Source organism: Trichosurus vulpecula, chromosome 5 (genome assembly GCF_011100635.1).
Source record: "Trichosurus vulpecula isolate mTriVul1 chromosome 5, mTriVul1.pri, whole genome shotgun sequence".
NCBI lineage: Eukaryota > Metazoa > Chordata > Mammalia > Diprotodontia > Phalangeridae > Trichosurus > Trichosurus vulpecula.
The window spans coordinates 198,108,444-198,135,841 of NC_050577.1; the positions used below are offsets into that span (position 1 = coordinate 198,108,444).

The window sequence follows — 27,398 nt, forward strand, 5'->3', positions numbered from 1 at the left end:
AAAAGAAATAATTCTTTGCAACACTAACAGGTGCTTAGGTCTAAGCAAAAGCTCACTACCGAAAGGTTTAGGTGACAATAGCTTTTGAACTCTACTAACTAGCTGTGTGACCCTGAGCAAATCACAAAGTTGCCTCAGTTTCCTGAGGCACCTACCTGTAGGGGCAGTTGTGACGGATCAAATGAGATAATGTCTCTAAAGCGCTTAGCAGAGTGCCTGGCACATAGTAGACCCTTAATAAATGCTTGCTCTTTTCCCTCTCCCCTGCCCCAAGGGAGACCCTTTTAGATCCCTCTGATGGTTAGCACCTTCCCCTTCTTTGAATTATCATGTATATAATTATCTTTTTACATGTTCTATCCACCAGGATAGAACCGCTAGAGATAGAGAATTTAAGCTGCTTGAGGGCAGGTGCTGTTTTCCCTTTTTAAACTCTGTGTCCCTAGCACCTAGCCCAGTGCCTTGAGTAAGTGCTGAATTATAATTTCCTTTTCACCCTGTATGGAAGGAATAGCTTTTATATTTAACCATCTGAAGACCTGAGAACCAGTTTCAGGTTCTAAACATCTGTTTCTAAGCTTTTAGGTTTTACTTTTTTCCTCTTATAGAGTTTAAAATGAGAAAACACATGTAGAGTGCTTTGCAAACCTTAAAGTGCTATATAAGTGTTAACTCTTAATAATAATAATAATAATGATGATGATGGCAGCAGCAGTAGTAATAGGAGTAGCATGCTCACAGGCTCAGACCTGGTCGTTAGCTTTCTAAATACCTGCTTCAAAATAAGCAAAGGGGCAACCTTAGCCCTAGGGGAATGTCCAAAACTAACTATAAGAGAGCTATCTCAACGATGTTACTGCTTAGATAGGATGTTTAGAAAATAGGAGCAATCAATTCTGTTAATTGATTAAATTATCAACCTTTAAAAGAGAGCACCATCTGTGTACATAAAAACACATATTACTTAGAAATGAATAATTAAAATGCGGTTTCATAGTTGTGGCACAGATTCAACGCACTGCAGGGGGGAGAGGCAGAGAGACTGTAGGGGAATTTAAATATTCAAATACATAGAACTTCAGATGAGAATTCTTCAACTTTTGGAGAATTCACAGCTCTAGAGCTAGAAGGTGATGTGCAGGTGATGTAGTCCAGTATCCTCATTTTAAAATGAGGGAACTGAACCCCAGAGTAGTTAGGTGACTTAACCAAGGCCACAAAGGTATATCAACATCAGAGGTGAGAATTGAATCCAGGTCACAGAATTAGAGTGTTGGAAGGGTCCTCATTTGCCACCTAGCTCAACTCATACGAGAAAGGGAGACATACTGTTTACTATCACTGAAAAATGATCTCTGACCCCCAAGGAGAGGAAACCCACCACTTTGAGGCAGGGCTCTAATTGTTAGGAAGTTTCTCCTCACATTCTACCTAAATCTGTTGATTTGTAGTGTCTAGCTCCTGATTCTGCCCTCTAGGCCAAAACAAAACAAAAAAAGGCCAATCACTTTTGCATAAACACTTGAAGGGAGGTGTTTTGGTCTCCCCTGGACCTTCCCTTCTCTAGGCTAAATAAATTCAGTTCCTTCAACCTATCCTTCAATGACATGTAATAGGAGCTGCCCCACTGGGGACCCAAATGGAACTGGCAACACAGCTCTTTTCTTTTCTCTTCTCCCCTTCCCTTCTCTCTCTTTCTCTCTGTCTGTCTCTCTTTTTCTCCTCTCCTCTCTCCTCTCTTCTCTCTCTCTCTCTCTCTCTCTCTCTCTCTCTCTTTCCACATAGGGTATCATACCCTTACTGCTGGCCCTAGGGAATTGATCACTTAAACCTTGCAAGAGATCTTGGGGTTTATGGGCTAGATTTCTTTCTTAAGGACCATGTCCCAAACCTAAATCACTTTGGCTCTCATTAATTGGACATCACTAGGTCCCAGGCCAAGCACCACTTGGTCACTGTTTGGGCCCTGATTTGGTTCAGAGTGAATATAAATAGCAATTGTTTCTGTTTGGTCAGAAACCCTGAGGGTCTTCCCCTTCCAGATTAATTTTTTTTTTTTGACTAGGTAAAAAAGGCCATTCTCTGACTCACTTCTTACCTAACCTTAATCACTGAATGGGTGTTGCCTCAGTCAAACAGACCTGTTAAAGACTTTAGCTTAAAAAGGCTAAGGTCTCTCACTGCATCCAGGGCCATCTCCTGTCATCCTGATCTATATATTACTACTGGACCCAGATAGCTCCGGAGAAGTGAGGCTGGTGACTTTGCGCAGCCCCCCCTCACTGAAATCCAATTCACTTGCAAGTCATGGCATCACCTCCCTGATGTCACAGTCCTCTTCGACAAATGACACGGATTCAGGGCTTTTCACCATCCTGCTTGTCCTCTTGTGGACATCTTCCACGTTATCAACGTCCTTCTCACACTCTGGTGCCCAGAACTGAACACCGGCCTCCCAATGAGGTCTGACAACTGCAGAGTGCAGTAGGACCATCATCTCCTTAGTCTTGGAAGCTTTGCCGACCGGCTCACCTGAGGTTTTCTGGCTGTCCCATCACCCTGCTGACTCACACTGAACTTAAGAGACCACTAGAACTCCCAGATTTTTTTCAGCACTGCTGTGTAACCGTGCCTCCCCCAGCTTCATCTTGTACTTATGAAGCTTTTTTTTTTGTCGTTGTTTTCACATGTGCAAGACATTACTTTTATCCTAATTGAACCATATCTTGTTAGATCACTGTTGAGATATTTTGGGATCCTGACTGCTATCCAAGGTGCTAACTAACTCTCTTAGAATTGTGTTATTTGCAAAATGGATGAACATGACACCTTTTCTTTTAATAGCACAGTGCTAAATACTTTCATGGGGCAGCTAGGTGGCACAGTGGAGAGAGTGCTGGCCCTGGAGTCAGGAGGACCTGAGTTCAAATCCTGCTTCAGACACTAGCTGTGTGACCCTAGGCAAGTCACTTAACCCTGTTTGCCTTGGTTTCCTCATTTGTAAAAATGAGGTGGAGGAGGAAAATGGCAAACCACTCCAGGATCTTTGCCAATAAAACCCCAAATGGAGCCACAAAGAGTTTGACACGACTAATGGACAACAACTAGTTTGATATCTAGAGCATTTTCCACTGGTCTAGTTCTTGGTAGTGGTTCAATAAAAGAAGGGAAATAAACAGATATACACAAACCCTTATAAAACTTACTTGTCCAGGATGCAAAAGTAAAAAGACATGATAAACAAAGTGACAAAAATAAAACAAAACACCACCAAGCCTTCAAGAGAACTTTTTTTTTCTGGGGGAGGGGGTGGTTTGGGGTGGAGAACTACAAAGAAATTAGCTACCTTTCACCATTTTATGCTTGAGGCAATTCAAATTCAAAGTGATTGAATGAACTCCTTAAGATTTCATGCTAACTTTTCATCCCCAACCATTAGATTTTCTCTCCTACTTCACTACTTACTATGGGCATGTGTTCTTGTTTAAAGTAAAAGGGATGAAAGTGAGGGCACTCTGGGCATCCTTCGCCCCTTGCCTTTCCTCTCCCAGGATTCCCTGGCATCCTTAAACCCATGAAACTGACAGACTGGAAGAATGGAAAGGCTTTCCATAAAACTTGGATGAAGGATCACTAGGACTGATCATCTGTCCTGCCTTGGAATTCTCAAGTCCATGAAGCCTTGCCATCTGCCTCATCACTATGCCCTCCTCCTCCTCGGACACGGTTCTCTGACCTGCTGCTAGTGTCACCTAAGGACTCCTGGTTCTTGCCATCCACCCTGCTGCATTATTGTTTTACATATACTGCCTCCGTAAGTAAGAGTGTGACCTCCTCGAGGGCAAGCACTGTCTCATTTTTTTCTTCTATTAGTATCCTCAACACTTCAGTGTTTGGCACATCCTAGGTGCTCAATAAGTGTTCATGAATGAAATTCACTCATTCATTCATACATTCATCTATCTTTAGGATGAATTACTTCAGCTGCATCCCCCATCCCCCCAAGTACCACCTTCTCCCTCTCTGACTCTTCACATTCTTTTAGCAACAGACTCTGAGGCTGCATCTAACAGTGCCAAGACAAGATGATGCAGCTAAACTTAAAAAACTATTCCATCAGATCCTTGATTGCAATGAGTTGGAAAATGAAAAAGCTACACGCAGAAAAAGATAGGATGTTTTCAACCTGACATCAAAGGAATACCTTTCCTACCTCTGAAAGGGACAAGCAAAACCTGATGGCTATGAAACAGAAAGGCATAATTGGCCAAAAGGGTATGTGGGCAGCATAAAAGGGTCTACGTGCTATCAAAATGAGATCCACTACTCCCTTGAAAGTGGAGTAAGGCCCAACACAAATTAAAGATCAGAAAATTAAAAAGAACAGAAGTATTAAAAAGTAGAAATTTTTAATAATTAGTAGAATCTATACTAACCTACTTCACAGGGTTGTTGGGAGACAGGCGATCTGCAAACCTCAAGGGCACCAAGAAAGTCAGTTCATTATAAATTCATGTGTTCTTTATTGATCCAGATAATAGATCTCTAGGTCCATTCTATAGAAATGACACATCAGGTAACTGCATGCATTAATACAAATGCAACTTGGTAGGTTATTTCTCATTTATGAGTCTTGTAGTCAGACTACTCAAGATGAGTCAGAAGCAGTAGGATGTATCTTAACTAAAATTATTATGGAAATCTTTAGCTGCATGATGATTGTCTAGTATCTTAAATATTAGGTAGAGTGACTTTTTCTTCTGGTTCATTCTGATTTAATTTTAGATTTCTAAGTATAACTCATATACGCTTTAGCAGCTAAATGGCACAATGGACAGAGCACTGGACCTGGAGTCAGGAATCTACCTGAGTTCAAATCTGACCTCAGACATTTACTAGCTGTGTGAGCACCTACCACTCACTATCTGCCTCAGTTTCCTCATCTGTAAAACGGGCGTAATAACAGCCCCTACTGCACAGGGTTGTTGTGGGGATCAAATGAGATAACACATGTAAACCATCAAGCGCTACATAAATGCTAGCTCTCACCTGGTCAAACTGTATTTGTCCCTTTTCTGAGTCAATGCCGTGGTTCTGTCATCGTGTTACTTATCCCCAAAGTACAGACTACTCAGATCAATTTCTAGAGTGACCCTATCTATGGAACTAAGCTCCATGCCGGACTTGCAGTCAGAAAGACCAGAGTTCAAATCTGGCCTCAGGCAACTTGGGCAAGTCACGTCACCTCCAACAGCTTCTGCTGGTATAAAGAGGGACAATAACAGGACCTATCTCACAGGACAGTCATGAAGAGCAAGTAAGGTAATACTTGTGAAAGGCTTTGTAAAACTTAAAGTGATATGATAAATGCTCTCATTATAATTATTATTATCAGTATTATTGCTACTAAGAATAATAAAAGAATATTTTCCATTGGTCTTCAGTTAGCGAGATCTTCCATCTGGTGATTACCTAGCCATCTGTTATTTATTCCTAGACATTCTAGTTTATTCACTACAATTTGAAATGGTTGAAAATGGATGGTTCTAACTATATGAGAAAATAATTTGGAACACGGTGGGAAAAGTCACTAATTGTTCATCGCCTTTGACAAAGAGATACCCATTGCTGGGCATATACCTCAAGGAAGACAAAAGCAGAAAGCCTTCACGTATGTCAAAATATTCATAGCACCACTTTTTGTGGTAGCAGCTCCGCCCCCAACAGGAGAAACAAAATAGGTACCCATCCATTGGGGAATGGATGAATAAATCATGCACATGAATGCAGTAGAATGTTATTGTGCCATAAGAAGTAATGATACGAGTGACTTAGAGAAACGTGGGGAAACGTCTATGAAAGAGTGAAGTAAGCAGAAGAAGAATTATATAATATTCCAACAATTAAGGAAAACTAAGATGAAGCTTAATTAACTGTAATCGTTGATCTTGGACTCAGGAGGACAAAAGAGCTGCATGTCCCTCTTCTTGGTAGACAGGTGGTGGGGGGGGACCAAGGATGTGAAGTATTGCTGACACTGTCAGAAATGGTCACAGAATCAGGTCATTGTGTTAAAAGGGAGAGCTAATTGTAAGAGGTAGAGGAACAGGAAAAAATATAACTGACATAAAACCAAAAACTATCAATTAAAATAACTTAAAAAAATGAAAACTGATGACACTGATTGCAAGATAGCTGAGTTAGTCAGCCCAGATATCCTTCAAGTCAAAACAAGAAGAAATGCACCAAATAAAGTAAAGGAACAACAAAATGAAGGGAAAGGAAATCCTTACAGAAAGACCAACAGAGATGAAAGAAATCTGTAAACAAAATAGAACTCCTTCAAAAGGAAAGTAAAGGGAAATCTCCAGAAAGGAATATTACTATAACAACACCTAGACCCTAAGAGTAAGGATGGAATTACTAAAAGAAACCCCAGAGGAGTTGAGAAGTTTATTTGAAGGAATAACTCAGCCTCGGACACTTGACACTTACTAGCTGTGTGACCCTGGGCAAGTCAATTACCCCCAATTGCCTCACCAAAAAAAAAAAAAAAAGAAAAGGAAATGACAGAAGATAGAAGTAAAGAAAGTAGTGCTCTTAAAGAAGAATTTGAAAAGATAAAGAGGAGATTACATAGTTTAGAAAAGAAGATGGAAAATATAAAGCAGGGAAAGTCATTAAATGTCAATGGCAGAAGCAAACACAAAAATGCAGAGATATAAGAAGAAATACTTGAGCAAAGTTAAAAGCTGGAACAATTCAAAGAACTAAGATCACCAAAAAACAGACCACTGGACCTAGAAGCTAAAGCTCAGAGAGAGAGTCTGAGAATCATTGGCCTAGAAAAACATGATGCAACAAAAAACATGGATACTCTATTTCATGAAATCATAAAAGAAAACTGCCTGGGAGTATTGGAATTGGAAGGCAAAGTACAGATCAATACAATTGACTGGAGGCTGTCAGACAGGAACCTCAGGTTTAACCTAAAAACATAGCTGCTTAACTTTAGAGTTTCTGGTCAAAGAAAGTCTAACAAGCTGGTAGGAGGAGACAGTTCACGTATCAGAGAATGCTAATTTGAACTGCACATTACTCACTGATGAACAGAAATGAAAGAAAGTATGAAATATAATATACCAAAAAGCAAAGGAAAATAGTTTACATCAAAGGATAACTTAATATACAAAGCTGAGCGTACTTGTACATAGGAAAAAAATACTACTTTCAACAGAATTAATGATTTCTAGCTACTCTTTTTGAGAAAAATGAAGACAAGTGGAGTCTTTGAAATGCTAACTCAGTGAATAGAACCCCCCCCCCCCCACTTAATAAAGAAAAAGGAGACCAAGTAGTAGGCCTCATTGCTAATATGCTGCAAATAAGAGACAAGCTATTATCCCTAAGAATTCTCATCTGAATTCTCAAGATCACTCAGGGAATGAAAAGAGTACACCTTTGGGTTAATCTCAGTAAAGGTGATTAAGTGACTTTAGTACTTCTTAAAGTACAATGCCACGAGTAAAGGTCCTGCAAACAAAGAGTGAGAAGGGATGGGAGGAAGGCATCAGGATCTTCATAAGCCTTAAGAAACACATTCATTTGGGCTAAGCAAGGACAACGTAAAATAAAAAGATATTATCACTAAACTAAAAGGGGAGTTAGAGATTTAGCATTAGATAGGCCCTCAGAGGGCTATGGTTGAGCAAAGAGATTGGGATAAGATTACTTCAAATGAAGCAAGCTACAGATACAAAGGACTGATTTTTTTTAAAGACAAAAATCTACTAATTTGGGTTTGGGCTGGTAAGGGAATGGTATGAGGAAGAGAGGGATAAGATTTATTTGAAGCAGTACAGACTTCAGGTATATAGTGTTAATTTTTGAAAAGCAATGTAAAAAAAACAAATTTTGTGGTAAAAATCTTGACTGTTAATTGATTCTCATATCACAAATTTAAAGGGAACTGACATAATCTACTATCTTAAGAGCTATTACCCAGTAGACAAATGGTCAAAGGATAAAGTTTTAAAAAGAAATGCAGTCTGTTAATAACTATCTGAAAAATTATTCAAAATAACTAATTTGGAGAAATGCGAATAAAAATATGAATTTGTAAAAATGGCCAAGATGGGAAAATCCAATGATGGAGGAGCTATGCAAAGATAAGCATCTTCTTTCACTACTGTCAGAGCTGAAGATTGTTCTAAACATTGTGAAAAACAATTCAATTACATTAAAAAAAAAGTTAGGTTGTTTATAGCCTTTGACCCTGAGAATCCACTATTAGGTTCAATACCTTGAAAGAGGATAATGACAATAAGAAAAGACCTATGTGTACAAAAATATTCATAGCAACATTACAAGTAGCAAAAAGCTAGAACTTTCCAACAGCTGGGGAATTGCTGAATGTCCCAAATACATTCCCTCCTCCTCTCTATCTCTAACCCTCCCCCCACCCCAGCTTCCTTCAAATTTCTGTTCAAGCAGCACTTCCAAGTAAGGAGTAAGGCCCTTTCTGATTCCCCCCAGATACATCAACAATCCCCTTAGTGAACACAATAACAATTCCCTATTTGTAAGAGCCTTCTTCTCTGTAAAATTACCTTGCATTCACTCTATCTGTCTAGCTCATATATGTGTAAATATATGTATACACACACACATACTGCAACATATATACATATGCATATATGTTGTTCCACCCAATGGAATATAAGCTCCTCGAGGGCAGGGACTAATAATGCATTGTCGTCTTTGTATCCCTAACATCTAGCACAATGTAACATACAATAGGCATTTCATAGATGCTAAGTGATTGATAACAAACTGTGATACACGAATGTAACAGAATATTATTGGGCCATGAGTAATGACAAGTATGAAGAATTCAGAGAAACATGGGAGAACTTGTATGGGGCAAAGAAAGAGTAAAAAAAGCAGAGTCAAAGGAATATACACTACGGCTATAAGAACGTACATAGGGACAACACCAAAATGGAACAACTCGAGTTACTGGAAAGTAAGAGTCGGTACCGTACTGTCCAAGTTGAAGTACAGACCTGTCCTCTCTGTTAGTAACTGGTGAACTATAGAAGTGGGCAGTGCCATACTCCATCACTTACACTCCACCCACTGGGCACTGCCCTGGTTAGATCAAATTTGTCCAGTGTGCTGGACTAAGCACTAGAAGGTAGCTGCCGGCTCTTGAGATTCTGTGATCGATAAGGCAGTTTTACCTTAAACTGTTCAGGGAACATACTTTATGTGTTGGGGAGGGAGGAGCTGACTAGAGAGACTGCTTGAGCATTAGTTGGGAAGTGTGTATTGTGTGTCCTTCAGGGGAGAGAAACCATGTCACTTCAGCGGAATCTTCTTTCGGATGTAGGTGCTAGAATCCCTGTAATGATGTAGTTCTTTATTAGTCTGGTCAATGAATATATAGTTACTTATGTCTGTGGCATGTTAACATTGTAAAATTATAACCTGCTGAGCCGGGATATTGTCTTTCTACACCATAAAGGGCTATCTTAGGGCAGTTAAGTTGCCCAGTGAATGGACTGCCGAGCCTGGAGTCAAGATGACCTGAATTCAAATCTGGCTTCGGATGCTTACTAGCTGTATAACCCTGAGCAAATCATGTAACTTGTCTGCCTCAGTTTCCTTACCTATAAAATGGGGGTAAAAACAGTACCTCTCTCGCAGGGTTATTATGAGGATAAGATGAGATAAAATTTGAAAAGTGCTTTGCAAACTTTAAAGTGTCGCATAAATGCTAGAAATTATCATTATCTCTGTATAGGTAATAGAGTCAATTCCACTGACTGGCCTGATGTGACACAACACTCAATAAATGCTTATCGAGTGACTACTGAATGAATTTTCATCACCATTACCTCTCATTCCTATATTACAGCAATATCTTCCTGACCAGTCTCTCCCCTTTTAATCCATGCTGATGCCAGAATATTTCATCCACATGTCAATAAATCCAAGCTCTCACTGATGTAGACACTTGCTCCAATGGTTCAAATTATTACCTGTCCATGCCTCTTTCCCTGTGTGATCCCTGGCCATTGAATTAGGGTTATTTTCAGGGTCTGCAGGAATGGCTGAAAAAGGGAATTTTAAGATTCTCCTATTCATTTTATTTCCTACATTTAATAGTAATTATTCTCTAAATGAATGATTTTTGGGGGGTGGGGGTGGGTGTTAAATTAGCCCCTGCACTAAGGAAGAAACAGCCTATGCATCCTAATAATGTTTTTGAAGCATATTCAGTGTGACCAGCAGAGGTCTCAGGAAGGCTGGAGATGGAGCAACTGTGGTTCTTTGTCTTGAGTTGGGTCTCCAACAGCTTTCCCAGCAGCTAAGAGGCCTGCTGTCTCAGAGCAGGTTGAGGGGAATGAAGAGGATGTTGGCTGTTACCAGATGGTTCATGGGGATTGCAATACCATGGGTGACTCATTTGCTTTTCTCTTCTTACACGGAAAAAGTTTCATCTCTGATGCATGTCAGTGATGCTTCGGGTTTCCAGTTCCAGATAGGTTGGAAACTATAGGAACAGAACTCCCATCTTTCTTATACTCAGGATGGGGAAATCTGTGACCCAACAGGACTATTCACTACTTTTCTGTTACTCTATTTGAGTTGAGATGAGCATTATCTTTGAAACTGTCATTTTTGGAAACTCAACAGTTTGAGGGCATAAGGCAAAATAGCGGGAAGCAAAAAGTCAAACTAGAAGGCAGAAAAATAAACCATCATCCCTGTAACTGATTACTAGAACACAGCCAAGGGAAATGGCCTTGAGGAATGTTCTTAGATAAAAAGACAACAGAACCTTTGCATAAGGAGCTTATGGCTTTTCCAAGATGCATTTTCTAGGAAGCAATGCCAATTTAATCCCAAAGGAAGAACAGTATTTGCAGTTATGAAAATCCTAAGTAAGATCTTCTTCCATACATTATAAAAAGGAGTATCACAAAGTACAAAGCAGACATTATGGAACACACTGCATGGTCACATTTTAGCTGGACCTGATAGATCCAGGTCTTCCCATGTCAGCCAAAAAAATCACCCCCTTGTTTCAGAATCTGCAGTAACTCTCTACTGTCTAATGCACAGATGTCTTCTTTTGGTTTTCAATGTGCATCAAAATCTGACCCTATCCTACCTATCCATCGCTTCCCATCATTTCACAGCATGTACTTTCTACTCTCCTCAAGGTCCTTCCTTCCCATACTCAATGCCAATGCCTCCCTTGTCTTTGCTCATATTATTTCCTTCATCCATAGTATCCTTCCTTCTCCCTGCCATTTAACCAAATCCTGGTCATCTTTTAAGAGTTGGAACAGGTCCCATCTCCTCCATGAAGCCTTCTCTGACTCGTTCAGCCCATAAGGAAATATAAGCAGACGGTATCAGAGAATTCAACAATTGGTCTCAAATTCTCTCAGGTGTGTTAGTTTTGCCTGTCCGACTAGGCTATTTATGTCCCTTGTCGATAGCACCTGCTCATCTTGGACTGTACCTCTCAGGATATTTAGTAAAGTACTAGGTACATAATACATGCTCCAGAAACATGTCACTATTTGGTGGGGACTTTCAGGTTTGGGGGAACAGTGTCAAGCTGGCTTCAGTCTTTTGTTCATCTGCTTCCAGGCTGGATCCATTAGCAGAAGGAAGGGGCATGGATAAGATCAGAAGGAGAAGAATGTATAGATTAGTCTCAGGAGGAAGTAAGAGAAGGAAGGGAGATTTCCAGGCAAAATCAGATTCCCACTCTTTAGTACATCTAGTCACAGAGGGAGGAAAGAATCACTAGGTCTAAGTCAAATTCAGTAGAAATCCTTTTCAAACATGTTTCATTTTACATCAGTTGTTTTATTGAAATGATTTTAGTGGAACGATGAAAATATACTTTCAATTCACTCCCTTTCCAAACAGCTCTGTAGCTATTACTCCAAGTATTTCTTAAGTACTAGGTAGCATTATTTTCATTTCTATTTTAGGAAAGTATCTTACAAAAAATTATCTGTGTGACATTAGGCAAGTCGCCTAAACTCTCTGGCCCTACGTTTCCTCATTTACAAAATAAGAGATGGACTCCAAAGTCAGACTGAGCTTAATATACACACATGTTGTCTCCTTCAATAGAATACATGCATTCTATACATATTACACATATGCCTGTATCCTATAAGTAACAGATTACATTCACACATACATATCTTGTTTCTCCTAACAGAATGTCAGCCTCCTAAGGGCAGGAATTCTTTCATGTTCTTTGTATCTCCAGTGCTGCCTGACACATTGTAGGGCTTAGTAAATGCTCATTAACTGATTCCTAAGGGAACTGCTTAGATGTGGGGTTCTTTTTGGTTTCATTTATGTATAAAATCATTCTTACACTTCTGAGATTCAGGAAGGCTCGAATATTTTGAGTCAGTGTTTGGCATGGCAAGTCTGCATGCTATGTTGTGAACTTTCCAGGTAAGATGTCAACATCTGTACCTCTTGGGAAACCTCCCCCTCACCATGTCTTGAAGTCCAGCTCTCTGGGCCAACTGGGAAAAGCAGGGGACATCATACTCCCCCCTCTTATCTTGTCTCTTGGGGCGAGAGGTTTAGTTTAGAACAGGCCTGCACTATCTGCGCCCTGTGGGCCGCTTACTGCCGCGAGAATGCTGAAGTATTGCAGGCGGCCTGGGAAAATTTTTCACTCGATATTTTTCATGGGCCACCTGAAATCTTTTGGCATGCAGCAGGTTGTGCACTCCTGGTTTAGATGATGGTTCATTTTGCTAACACTTCTGGAAAGCAACCAGCAGTAAATTCGATTTTAACATAACTTCATTCCACTTTGATTTTTGTCTAAGGGCATAAATACTTATGCAAGATAGATTATGATGTGTGGTTTCCAAATAAGTTTTGTCTAGAATAATCTAGAAAAACTAGCTAAGAAAATAAAGTGATTTCACCAAACAATATAAGCTAGCACTGCACTAGAATGCTTGTCTTAATGATCCATGCCCTCAGCACATGAAACCTTCTCAGGATATTATCTTTTTGGTTATTCAATAGCTGATCATGTTGGATGGCAGATCAGATTTACATCAGGTTTACTTATGTGCGTTAGAAAGATTAAGGTTCCAGGGACTGGAATTTTAGAAAATGGACTGAGTTTTAAGAAAAGAAAGTAAGAGGAGTATTTAAAGGTTCAGCCTTGTTGGTCACACCCTTTGCACAGCCATTTTGCACCCAATGCATACCTACTGTCTAATTTTCTCTACTGCAACTTTTCTAGCTAGGGATACATAAAATTCTTTCAATTCTTAGATGTGAGCCATATATCTTTCCAGTCTTGATTATTTTTTCCTAGATGACAAGCTCTCTACCCTTTTCTCTCCTCCTGTTTTAGGGAACCAGGTTCTTCCTTTTGCTAAATACCATTGTTTTTCAAGATCAATGATGATATTGCTTACTATGGGACACTGCTGTGGATGGGTGTGGCAGCAAATACCAACCTAGGACTCATCATCCCTTTTGTATTGTGAACCTGTCAAGAGTCATGAACCTACCTGAATGAGGAGACCTATATCGAAAGTCCTCTTTGGTCAGCAGCAGGAGAGCTTTTCCATTCATTTCAAACGTGTTGCTGTCAATTGGCCTTAAAGAGAATTCATTTTCAGCCCACTTGAGCCACTGGGCTACGTCATCCCGGCTCCAGTAAACCGGCTGCAAGCCTGTTGGAGAGAAAGAGGCATATATATGAGATCCTTCCATTTAAATAACTGAAATAATTAATAATAACTGATGTTTATACAATGTTTAACATTTTCAAAGGGCTTTATGTGTGTACACTGCCTCATTTGTTCTGCTTATCAAGATAATGCCGTGATGAAGGGACAATAGGCATCGTTATCCCCATTTTAAAGGTGAGGAAATTGAATCTCAAAAAGATTAAGTGACTTATCTCCTTCCCTCCCTCCCAAAAAGTGACTTTGTATTCATTTTTATATATGGGGTATCCCTAAAGTCTGGACACAGAGGCAATGTGGAGTTATTGCATCGAGTTCACGTGAATCTTGCAAAGCGCATCAACCTTTGCATCACAAATGATGGAAATCATATTGAAGATGTTATTTGTTAATATTCCAATTAAATAGAATGTTGTTAAAAATTTCATTCATTTCATTTCTTGAAAATATGCATTTTTGCCTATGTTTCCAGACTTTAGGAACACCCTGTAGAGTGTATATATGTATGACTCTATGTTCACATATGTCTCCCCTGATAGAATGTAAGTTGTTCAAGGACAAGGACTGTTTGATTTTTTTCTCTTTTTATCTCTAGTGCCTAAATTAATATGTATGTTGATTTATTACCTAGTACATGTCCAGAGGTGGAATTTGAATCCAGATTTCACTTTACAACAGGTATTGCACTATACCTTACAGACATATTCTCAAAAAGGATAAATATTTCTAGGTAGCTATTTTCTGTTTGGAGAGTTACTGGAAAGGAAAAACCTAGCTCTCAGTCCTCTCCTCTCTCCCTCTCTGGTGGGAAAAAGTTGCTTTAATAGTTACACCATGTTTATGTCAAGGCATCAGACAATATGAAACATTTTCCTTTCTACCTCTAGGGTACAAATGCCAAGTCTGGGAGGACAGGAAGTAGTGAAACGAAGAGTCATTTATCTTCATACACTTCCCTGTCCAGGAAACTCATTTAGTTTCAGTTCTATTCCTGTGGTTCAGGTTTGTTCTCAGGTAGCTTTGTTGTGGTCTGAAGAATATAGATTGAAAGTGGCACTAAGCTCAAGAACATCTCGGAATTGATCGGGTGATATCCCAGGATTCTTGAGAGCACAGATTCTCAACCTAGCATCTGTGAACTTGAGGTCTGGGGTTTTTTAAAATTTTTAACAACTTTATTTCAATATAACTACTTTCTTTTGTAATCCTATGTATTTTATTTTATGCATTTAAAAACATGATTCTGAGAAGGGGTCCTTAGGTTTCACCAGATCACCAAAGGAGCCCAGAGAACTTGAGAAGGGTTAAGAACTCTGCTCTAAAGTGTGAAAGATATAGAGCTAGACCAGACCTTCTAACACTACAGCAGACCAAACTGGGCCCTTGACCCAAATCAGGCCAGCTTCTGAGAATGAAAGGGCAGAGATAGGGGCACTTGCCCAATTCTATCACACGTTGGAATTTTTTGGTGGAAATAACTTGTTCCATTCCTGATACCAAAAATGGATTTGGGGTAAGACTTGGGGGTGAAAAAAAAAGACCCGAAGGTGGGGGCAAAAGCAGGTCTCTGCAAATGGGGCTGCTGCTCCCACACTACTCTGCTCCAAAGCTCTGTAGCTTTGAGGAGGAGGAGTAACTGGCTTCTTCTCATCCTGCGGATGTCTTCAAACCTTCCTCAATTTCCTTGGCACAGTAGGGGTGAAGATTGGTTTTATAAACATATATCTACATAGATATGCATACTTATATCTATCTATATCACAATAGTTACTTTGGTAAAGAATAAATGACAAGAAGAGAGCAGTTGTGATTTAAGTAAATAAACAGATGCACATGTGCATATGCATGCACACACATATATTCTCCCTTTTCCACCCTTAGGTTGTACCATTTACAATGATTTTCAATAAAATAATTTCTCTCATTTGGGAAAGTGGTAGGTGCTATCAAGACTGACTGTAATACACCATTACAGTTAGCTGAGCTCTTTAGAGTCTGGTGCTAAAGGAATAAAGGTCATGCAATTGACCCCGTAAGGCTCTACTTACTACCTTTAAGCCGAGAAATATGGTCTATATAGTCATGAACTGAACTCTCGCCTCTGGCTAGTCATTCCAAAAAGCCCTGTTGTTAGTCATAAGGAACTGTGGATGGCTCAGGAAAACAATTCAAAGTTGCTGTAGGACTAATAGGGGATCGGTAGCACTGTCTTTGTTAATGGGGGCCAGCACTGGACTTAGGTTATCACCATTTTTTAAAAAATTCTCCTTCCCCTAGAGGAATGTAATTACATTTATGTCTCTTGTAGAAACATGAAGTTCAAATTAAGGTAGAGATAGAGAAGCTTCTGGTAGCAAGTGACCAATAAAGTGGAAAGAACAAGATTAGAAACTGGAAAGATGATCCGAACTCACTGGAAAGTGACAGTGAGGAAGCAGATACTGAAGTGGATCCAGATCAGGAGAGGAACTGAGAGTAAAATCATGAAGTGCTGGGGAGGGCACGCTGAAAATGCAGGAAGGAGCATGTGCTGGGAGGGGGGAGGCAAGTGGTGATGTGAGGTTCTGTACATTCTGTGGAAGAAAATACTCATGAGTAATGTTCTCCTTAAATACAGGAGTCACATACTGCAGACAAGCCTGGCAGTGAACAGCGACCAAGCTTCTGTCCACTTCCCATTAGTTTCTCCCACAGCCAAGCCACTGCAGTGACCAACGTGACCAGATGGAAATCCCCATCAGGGAGGGGGTAGGATGTTTTCATACTATTAGCGAAGGTGGACTGGACCTCCATTCACGGTGCAATTTTTAGATTTATGTTTGAGATAGATGCGTGTGTGTGTGTGTGTGTGTGTGTGTGTGTGTGTGTGTGTGTACTGTGTTGCCGTTCAGCTGTTTTTCAGTCGTGACCGCATTTGGGGCTTCCTTGGCTAAGATGCTGGAGTGGTTTGCCATTTCCTTCTCCAACTCATTTTACAGATGAGGAAACTGAGTCAAACAGGATTAAGTGGTTTTCCCAGAGTCATATAGCTAGTAAAAGTCTGAGGCTAGATTTGAACTTGGGAAGATGAGTCCTTCTGACTCCAGGAGCAGCGCTCTATCCACTGTGACACCTAGCTGCATACACACACTCACACACACACACTCACTCACACATACCATGCGTGTGTGTATATACACATATATTTGTATATGTGTGTATTCACACATATGCATTTAAACATACACACATATAATTTTTACATATGATTCTTCTCTTGCTTTTCTTCCTGACTTTCTGGACTTCAAAATCATGCCGTATCCTGGTACTTTCCTCAGTGCCTAGGGTCTTCCTGCTCACCAGGGAATATCCATCTATGAAGCCCACCCTCCTTCCGCCCTGGGTGAGTTCCTCCTGGAACCTCCATTTTGGGAAGGGGTCAGTCTCCTTTTATGTTTTGTCTTGCTCCATAAGAGCAGGGCCTGTCTGTTTACTTGTAATTGAATGCTCAGTGCTTAGGACGGTGCCAGGCACATACTAAGTGCTTAAAAAATGCCTGTTTCCTTCCTTCCATCCTTCTTACTATTAGCAATAGGGGACTGGGCCTACGTTACCAGGTGGTGAAGAGACTTTTGTGATCTCTAAATTATTCTTTAAAGCAGTCCATTTTGGGAAGAAAGCACCAACAGTTACATGTTGTATAAGTTCACACCATAGATCTTTGGCAGGGCTAAGATAATTCAAAATTGCTCCATGTCTATTTTTCAGGAGACAAGACAGACTGATGACAGAGAACCTCATTTAGCTGGAGAGAATTTGAGAAATATCCTGATGGACTGAGCTCCACAGCTATTTCTTAGTGAAATAAAAGTTGGGGAAGTGCTTTTGCCCTTCTAATTAAGGAAAGAACATCCTTTCCCCCTACAATAACAACTAGTACTTATGTGATACTTTAAGGTTTGCCAACGTGTGTTATCCCACTTGATATATCCCCTTGATCCTTCAAATGCAAGCTTTAAATCTGGACACGCTTCGGCCAAAGTGGACAGTGGCCATTCTTCAACCACCCTTGAAGCGGATTCCTACACCCTGAATGTTCTTACACATCCTTCAAGGCCCAACTCAAATGCCTTTTTCTCGTCTGAATGCTGACAGCATTTTGTAAACTCTCTGTAAATGTTCACATGCTACTTGGAATTTTTTCCCTTCCCCTCTGTCTTTGGTTTCACCCTCACCTCCTCAATGGTCACTCTTGATCATCTGAGACAAAGTCTGTCCATCATGCCTCACGGTAACAGGGTCCGAGCGTACGCTTACTTACTGAACTGAGCTGAATCCTCAAAAAAGAGTGACGACTTGTAAAGTTTTCAAAGAAGTGAGTAGCAAGCCAAGAAGAAATTTAGAATTTGTATGGATTGAGCAATCCCTCTCTAGAGAAACGTCTATGTGAATGGAAGCTAAGGAGGGATCTATCCTATAAATGCTGCCCAGAAAGAAGGTTCTTCCAAAAATATGGATTCCTACTCCTCATTACCACTGCCATTCTCATCCTCTACCTATCCAAATGAAAATCCCTATTCCCCAAGCTCTGCAGAAACTCGACAAGACACTTAACAATTTTCTCCAAATTACGTAAAAATTCTACTAATGTGAGGAGAACTTTGGTGTGTCCAACAACCGATATTTATGATATATACAGGTTTACAAAGCCATCGCCTACAATTTGGAACCCAGTTAAATTGATAAATACAGATGGTAACTCTCTTGCTCCCCATATTCCACATTTGCCAAGTCCTGTCGATTCTACCTTCATGACATTTGTGGATTTGCCCTTCTCCCCTCTGATACTGGGCATCACCTGGGGGGAGGCTCTCATCACCTCAAACTTAAACTACCACAACGATGTTCTGTTTAGTCTCCTCAAGGCTTCCCCCATTTCAAGTCTATCCTCTATTCAGCTGTCAAACTGGTCTTATGTCTGATCATTTACCCCCCTCTGCCCCGTTCACTAAACTCCAGTGGCTTCCAATCATCTCCATCATCAAATACAAACCAGTATTTTCACTGGCTGTCACCTATGACTAGAATGCTCTTCTCCTGACCGCTCTGGTTTCTCATCTAGCACAGGCAATGTCATCCTCTTGATTTTGCCATCACCCACAAGTGTTACCTTTTCATGATTATAGAAATCTGAAATTCCTTCATTGGATTATATTCTCCTATCTCTCCTCATACTGCTGAAAGACACAGTGATTATCCTCAATCTCTCCCTATCTGCTTTATCTCTTCTCCCTACCTACTATCCCCAGCTCCTTATCCTTAGCTCCTCAAAGGACTTTTCAGTCTCACCATCCCCTACAATCCTCCCACCTCTCAACACTTTGCCATCACTATCCCCAGCACCCCTGTCCTTGTTACCATTTCCTCCTTTTCTAAACTCAACCTTCAGAGAACCAGTTCATCTCTGATTTTCTACTGTCAAGTCCTTTACTCTCTTCTGTTGCCACTCACACCTTGCCAAACCACAACCCTGGATTGTGCCTGCCATCTGTCTCCTCTCTGATCCTACTTTCTTGCTACTAGAAGGACCTAGAAAAAGGTCATGCAACCATGCTGACTGGGTCTATAATTAATTTATATTATAGTCAGATAAGGAAATCCTTTTTACTATTTACTGACTGACTGCCTACCACACTGTCTCCAGTGACTATTCCAAACCTTCTCAAAGCATTCTTCCCCTCTCCCTCTTAGATTAAAAAACAAAACAAAACCCAAAAACTAATGCACTTTACCATGAGAGCCCTCTTCTCTCCTCTTCCTCATCCTCTTAGCACCCGTTAGTATCACATCACACTATTTCCTCCTTTATACACTTCCTTCTCCTCAAGGTCAAGCTCACCACATGTTTCCTTGGTCCTATTCCCTCCTGTCTTCTCTAGAATATTTTCCCCACTACCATCCTCATTGTGTCTTAAATCTTTTCCTATCACCTCTTTCCTGCTCCCTTGCTCACAATCAAACCCATGTTTTCCCAATATTTTTTTTTAAAAAAAGTCTCATTTTATTGTAAGATTCTCAGTCACTATGGCCTTATATTTATCCTCCCGTTTGAAAGTAAATTCCTTAGGAAAGCTATTTGCATTCGGTGCCTTCACTTCCTCTCCTTTCACTCTCTTCCAAGCTCAGTAATCAGGCTTCTGACCTAATCATTCTACTGAGACAGCTCGCTTCAAATTACCAATGACCTTTTAATTAACAAATCTAAGGGTATCAACTCAATCCTCACTCTTCTTGATTTCTCTGCAACATTGGACACTGTTGACCCCCCTCTCCTCCTTCATACTCTTTCCTCTCAATTTTCCCAACACTGATCTTTCCTCATTCTCTTCCTACCTGTCTGACCATTGTCCCCCGTGTAATGTCCAATAACTATGGATGTATCCCAAACCTCTGACCTCGTTCCTCTTCTTGTTTCTCTCTATACTCTCTCACTTAGTGACCTAATCAGCTCCCTGGGTTCAATTCCCTTCTCTTTGAGAATCTAATCTATAAATCTAGTCTTAGTATCTCTCCTGAACTCCAGACCCTCATCATCGATTACCTATTAGACATTTGGAACCGGATGTTCCACAGGCATCTCAAACTCATGTACAAAACAGTAGCCATTATCTCCTCCTCCAAACCTACCCCTCTTCCAAACTTCCCTAGGACTGCTAAAGACATCAATCACTCGAGGGACAAGTATTTATTAAACTTTGTACCAGGCACTATGCAAAGACCTGAGGATACAAAGAAAGGCAAAAACAAGCAAATTAAGGGAAACCAAACTAAACAACAACAAAACCCAGTCCCTAGCCACAAGGAGCTGACATTTCAACATGCCAACAAGACAACATGCAAACAGGAAATCTGTATGATCAGGATAAATTTGAGGTAATTTCATGAGGAAAGGCACTAGCATTAAGGGGGACCAGGAAACACCTTTTTACAAAAGGTAGGATATTATCTGAGACTTGAAAAAAGCCAGGATGCAGGGACAAGGAACAGCCAGTTAAAGAAAATGCATGAACCACCATCTTTCTAGTGACTCAGGTTTGAAACCTGAGTGTCATCTTAGACTCCTCATTCACAATCAGACATATAGCCAATCAGTTGTTAAAACTTGTTCTTTCTATCACCACAACTTCTCTGGCATTAATTCTTCCCTCTCTACTCACCCAACCATCACCCTAGCTCAAGGCATCCCATTTTGTCTCAACCATTGTAATGTCTTATCTGTTCTCTCTACTTCCCTCCACCATCCACATAACTGCCCAAATGTCCTTCTTAAAGCACAGGTCTAACCATGTTACCCATTTTTAAGTCGGAACAGACTTGGTAAACTCCAGTGGTTGTTCCCCGTTACCTCTAGGATTAAATATAAACTCATCTTAGCTATTAAAACCTTCCCCATCTGGCCCCTACATTTCCAGTCTTCTTATACGTTATTGCTCTTCACATAATCTATGGTACAGCCCAGCCATACTGGCTTACTTCCTTTCACACACACATAAAGTTCAACTTCTTATCTCCATACCCTCATACTGGTTGTCCACCCCCATTCCTCCACCATATCAGGGATATACTCCACTCTCACTTCTATCTCTCAGAAGCCCCAAACATCACCTTCTACATGAAACCTTTCTTGATGACCCCAGCTGCTACTACCTTCTCTCTCAAAACTAATATGTATTCATCTTGTATATGATGTATATATTTACCTATGTTCATGTTGTCTTTACTTAGAATGTAAGCTCCTCATGGGCAAGAACTTTTTCTCTTTTGTCTTTGTATCTCCAACAGTTAGAACTGTCTGAATAGAGGTGGAGCCAAGATGGTGGCTGGAAAGCAGGGATTTGCTTAAGCTCTCCCCCAAATCCCTCCAAACACCTGTAAAAATGGCTCTGAACAAATTCTAGAGCTGTGGAACCCACGAAATAGCAGAGGGAAACAGGTCTTCAGCCCAGGAGAGCCTGGGTGGTCGCCAGGAAGGGTCTATCGCACAGTGCTGAGAACAGATGGCAGCCCAGCGTGGGCCATGCCAGGACAGACCAGACCCGGAATCAGGCATCCAGAACAGGCCTTGGGGCCATGAAACACTGAGCTGTGGCAGTTACCAAACTTCTCAACCCACAAACACCAAAGAGCAGGTTAGGGGGAAACTGCGGGATTGAGTTCAGAGCGGTCCAGCCGCCAGCTCTGGGCGTGGAGGAGGTGGTGCAGTGGTGGCAGTAGCAGCAGCAGGAAGCTCCTGAGGCTGCTTCCAGAACTCCAGCATCAGCTGCCTCCCGAGTCCCTGGCTCACAAGGTGGGAGGAATCTAGCAGCAGATCAGAGGGGGAATGCAAGGAGCGCTTTGTGGACACAAAGGCAGGTTCTCTTTCTGTGCCCTGCTTGGATCTGTATTGCAGTCCTGGTTGGTGGTTCTTGGGAGAGGAGGAACGCTGCTGGGACAGAGCCTGGGGTGATGGTGGAGTAGAAGTAGCTCTAAAAACAGCAGCTCTTGGACCCTAAAACTTGGGACAAAGTACTCTCTACTCTACGAGCAGTCATATCCTGACAAAAAGTTCAAGGGTCAAGTAGTTGGCTGGGAACATGAACAGGCAGTGAAAACAAACTCAGACTCAAACTCAAACTGTATATTCCTTTTCTGGTGACAAAGAAGATCTAAATATACAGCCAGAAGAAGTCAACAAAGTCAAAGAGCCTATATCGAAAGCCTCCAAGAAAGATATGAATTGGGCTCAGACCATGAAACAGCTCAAAAAGGATCTGGAAAAGCAAGTAAGAGAAGTAGAGGAAAAATTAGGACAATAAATGAGAGTGATGCAAGAAAACCATGAAAAACAAGTCAATGACTTCCTAAAGGAGACCCAAAAAAATACTGAAGAAAATAACACCTCAAAAAATAGACTAACTCAAATGTCAAAAGAGCTGCAAAAAGCTAGTGAGGAGAAGAATGCTTTGAAAGGCAGAATTAGTCAAATGGAAAAGGAGGTCCAAAAGACCACTGAAGAAAATACTACCTTAAAAATTAGACTGGAGCATGTGGAAGCTAGTGACTTCATGAGAAATCAAGATATTATAAAACAGAACCAAAGGAATGAAAAAATGGAAGACAATGTGAAATACCTCATTGGAAAAACCACTGACCTGGAGAATAGATCCAGGAGAGATAATTTAAAAATTATTGGACTACCTGAAAGTCATGATCAAAAAAAGAGCCTAGACATCATCTTTAAAGAAATTATCAAGGAAAACTGCCCTGATATTCTAGAACCAGAGGGTAAAGTAGAAGTTGAAAGAATCCACTGATTGCCTATTGAAAAAGATCCCAAAAAGAAAACTCTTAGGAATATTGTCACCAAATTCCAGAGTTCCCAGGTCAAGGAGAAAATACTGCAAGCAGCCAGAAAGAAACAATTTGAATATTGTGGAAACACAATCAGAATAACACAAGATCTAGCAGCTTTTACATTGAGGGATCGAAGGGCTTGGAATATGATATTCTGGAGGTCAAAGGAGTTAGGATTAAAACCAAGAATCACATACCCAGCAAAACTGACTATAATGCTCTAAGGCAAAATCTGGACTTTCAATAAAATAGAGCACTTTCAAGCTTTCTCAGTGAAAAGACCAAAACTGAATAGAAAATGTGACTTTCAAATACAAGAATCAAGAGAAGCATGAAAAGGTAAACAAGAAAGAGAATTCATAAGGGACTTACTATAGTTGAACTGTTATGTTTACATTCCTACATGGAAAGATGATGTATGTAATTCATGAGACCTTTCTCAGTATTAGGAGAGTTGAAGGGAATATAGACAGAGGGCACAGGATGAGTTGAATATGAAGGGATGATATCTAAAAAAATGAAATAAATTTAAGGGGTGAGAGAGGAATATGTTGAGAGAAGGAGAAAGGGAGAGATAGAATGAGGTGAATTATCTCACATAAAAGTGGCAATTAAAAGCAGTTCTGTTGGAAGGGAAGAGGGGGCAGGTGAGGGGGGATGAGTGAATCATACTCTCATTGGATCCAACTTGAGGAGGGAATAACATACACACTCAATTGGGTATCTTACTGCACAGGAAAGTAAGGGGAAGGGGATAAAAAAAGGAGGGATGTTAGAAGGGAGGGCAGATAGGGGGAGGAGGTAATCCAAAGCAAACACCTTTGAAAAGAGACAAGGTCAAGGGAGAAAACTGAATAAAGGGGGATAGGATAGGATGGAAGGAAATATAGTTAGCCTTTCACAACTTGAGCATTGTGGAAGTGTTTTACATTATGATACATGTGTGATCTATGTTGAATTGCTTGCCTTCCTAGAGAGGGTGGGTGGGAAGGGAAGAGGGGAGAAAATTTGGAACTCAAAGTTTTAAAAGCACAAGCTTAAAAAAATAAAAAAAAAGTTGTTTTTTGCATGCAGCAGGCAAACAAGATGTATAGGGAATGGGGCATAGAAATCTAACCTGCCCTACAAGAAAGTAAGGGGGAAGGGAATGGGGTGGGGAGTAGGGTGAAAGAGGGGAGGGCTGACTGGGGAACGAGGCAATCAGAATATATGCCATCTTGGAATGGGGGGGAGGGTAGAAATGCGGAGAAAATTTGTAACTCAAAATCTTGTGGAAATCAATGTTGAAAACTAAAATATTAAATAAAACATAGGGAAAGACGTGCATGAAATAATGAAGAACAAAATGAGCAGAACCAAGAGAACATCGTATACAGTAACAGACTATTACAAATACCCAAATTAACTCTAAAGGACATATGAAGAAAGACACTATCTGCATCCAGGAAAGAAGTGACAAATAGAAATATGTATAAGGTACTTTCACATATATATATACCGTGTCTAATGATAGCCATCTCTAGGGTGGGGGTGGGGAAAAAAGAGAAATTTACACGATAATTTTGTTATTTGTTTAAAGGAATAGCAAGTTGTACGTAATAGATTTGCAGTTTCAAATGCAATCATCTTTTTATTAAAAAAAAGAACTGTCTGAATAGTCTCCTTAACATACGCCTGCTGATTAACTGCCCCAAGGTCACAAAAATACGAGGTCTATTCTACTGCATCATGCAGCTTTTTGCATAGCTGATGTTCAGTAATAGTTATTTTAAGGAAAGACTGAGAAGAATTTTGTCAAAAGGAAATGATCTGTTATGATCAAGAAAGAAAACATCTCCTTGCATTCTAGGGGGTGGAGACAAATTCATGAATATTACATCCTTCAACTGACCATGTGGACATCTTAAACTTTTTTCTAATGAAAATTTGTTAAAATCCATTTTCAGAAGATCAGTCATACTAATCAACAAATCATAACCCTTATTTCAGACTTCTGGTGTATTTTTGAACCAACATGATATTATTTCTATGCACACAAAATCCTCATTTATCTAGCATCCAAACAGAAAGATCAAATGACCAGATTCTTTTTTTCCTTTTTAGACAAGATACTGAGTTGTGTCTTCTAATCATCAAGGAGAGACTCTGACATGTTATGGGAGAGCATGGTATAGTGGAAACAGCATGAGACCAGGAGTCAGAAGTTCTGGTCTTGAATTTTGGCTTCATCACTTAACTAGTTGCATAATCTTTGGCCAGTCATTTGACTTCACTGGGCCTCAGTTTCATCACCTGTAAAACAAGGAGATTGCTCAAAATGACCTCCCTTTCAGCTCTTAAAAAAAATCCTACCTCACAGCTTTGCTATGGAGAACATTTTCTAAAGTACTGTACAATGTGAGGTTTTCTTAGTGTTTTTTTTTTAGTATAAAGTATATTTAATTATACCTAATATTCTGAAAACTAAACTATATATAGTCACTCTTTCCTATCCCAAATATTAAATTAATAATCAATTTCCTATTTTGGATAAGTAGAAATTTGCAATTTTCTCGGCTTCACAGACGTAGAAAATGGTTCATGAGCCTTCAGAACTGCTTCAGGACCCACCTCATTCCTTGCTAAACTCTTTATACTGAAGAATGGCTACTTTGTCTTCCCTCCATATATTCTCACATTTCATACTCTCTCTGTTTTTACGAATGGATTCCCTATCTTTTCTCATACTCAGTCGAACTATTGGGTACTACACCAAACTTTTTCACCTAGGTTTTACAAAGGGATCAAATGAGATAACAGATGTGAAGGGCCTTTGAACAGTATAAATGCCTACCCAAATACAAGGGGTTATGGTATTGTCATGCCTAAGAGCTTCTGGGGCCATCTCACAGGCAACTGTGCTTAACTTAAGCTCTGCTGGATGCAGGAATTCTGAAGTGGAGGGAAAAGGGGTCTTTTCTGTCTATCGGAGAGGACTTTATTTGCTAAAAGCTACTATTATCTCTCAATGGTGCCAGTGCCTCTAGACTTTAGGTGGGGAAACATGGAAAGCTTCGCAGAAAAGCCTGAAGAGGCAAAGGACAAGTTTCTGCTACATAACTCCCAAATATTGCCTCATTTGGTCTTCCTGGGAAGAAGGTGCTATTACAATTTTCTGGTTGAGGGAACTGAGACAGACCAGAAGCTAAGTGACTTGCCCTGGGTTACTCAGCTAGTAAAAGTGTCTGAGGCCAAATCTGAACTCAGGTCTTCCTGACCTCAAGCCCAGAGCCCCACCCACCGCACCACCTAGCTGCCTTGTGAAGTTTGAAGTTTATCCAACAAGAGGATGAAGGTATCACCCTATTCAGATCCAAAGTCACATCTACTTCTCCTGACATATTTTTCCTTATAAAATTCATTCTGTGGGGAAACTTGTTATTAAAACGGCTCGCAAAGCTGGCCATGGGCCTCCTCGTTGCCATAAGCCTGATGGAAAAACCGCTAGCTATATACTTCTATGATTTAGGACAGAATCTAGTTCTGCTGATGGAGGTCAATTAATTGGAGGATAGATTAGCACAAAAGACTAAAGTGAGCCTTCCAGATCAAGACCTTGAAAGAGAAGTTCACTAGATCTTCTGCGGCGAAGCATTTACTCTAGAACCACGAATTGTTGCCGTTGTGGTGTGTGTCCTTCGTTCTCAAAGAGGACCATGACATCAGGGAGATGATGACATCACTTGCAGTTGACTTTCATTTGAGTGAGGTCGCCAGACTCACTTTGTCCTCCAGAGCCATCTGGGTCCAGTGGCCTGATATTCATCAGGAAGACTGGAGATGGCCCAGAGCACCACGAATACACTAGAACTCCAGTACATATTTTTCAATGGTGATGATTCGGAGGGAAAACTAGAATTTGTGGAGGGAAAAAATAGAGGAAATGGGGTGACTGACTTCTGACACTCTTCACCCCTTGTTCTGCCCCAACCCCCAACCTCCACAAATACCTTGTCACTTTGAGCAGAAAGAAGTGAAAAGAAAATTCAACTGAGAAGTGGGCCACGCTTCCTTACAAGTAGAGGAACGTTATTAAAATCATCAAAGAATCACAGTCCTACTTATCCGGTTTTTGCAACCAATGCATACATAAATTTGCAATGCAAATTCCTCAATTATTATGAAATAGAAATAAGAACTAATGAATAAATTAGTTCATGAAGACTGACCTAGTCACTAGTCAATATCACTAGTAGGTTGATCAAATAAAGAGAAGGATTC

General features: G+C 40.4%; 1 protein-coding gene across 1 annotated transcript in view; it reads right to left on the reverse strand.

Moving 5' to 3' along the window:
* Positions 1-27,398, reverse strand: part of ETV6 (ETS variant transcription factor 6) — a 342,518-nt gene that overhangs the window by 80,765 nt on the left and 234,355 nt on the right. The window contains exon 3 of the mRNA XM_036759590.1: positions 13,587-13,751. Within this exon, the coding sequence (XP_036615485.1) occupies positions 13,587-13,751 (165 nt within the window). The remainder of the gene's footprint in view (positions 1-13,586; positions 13,752-27,398) is intronic.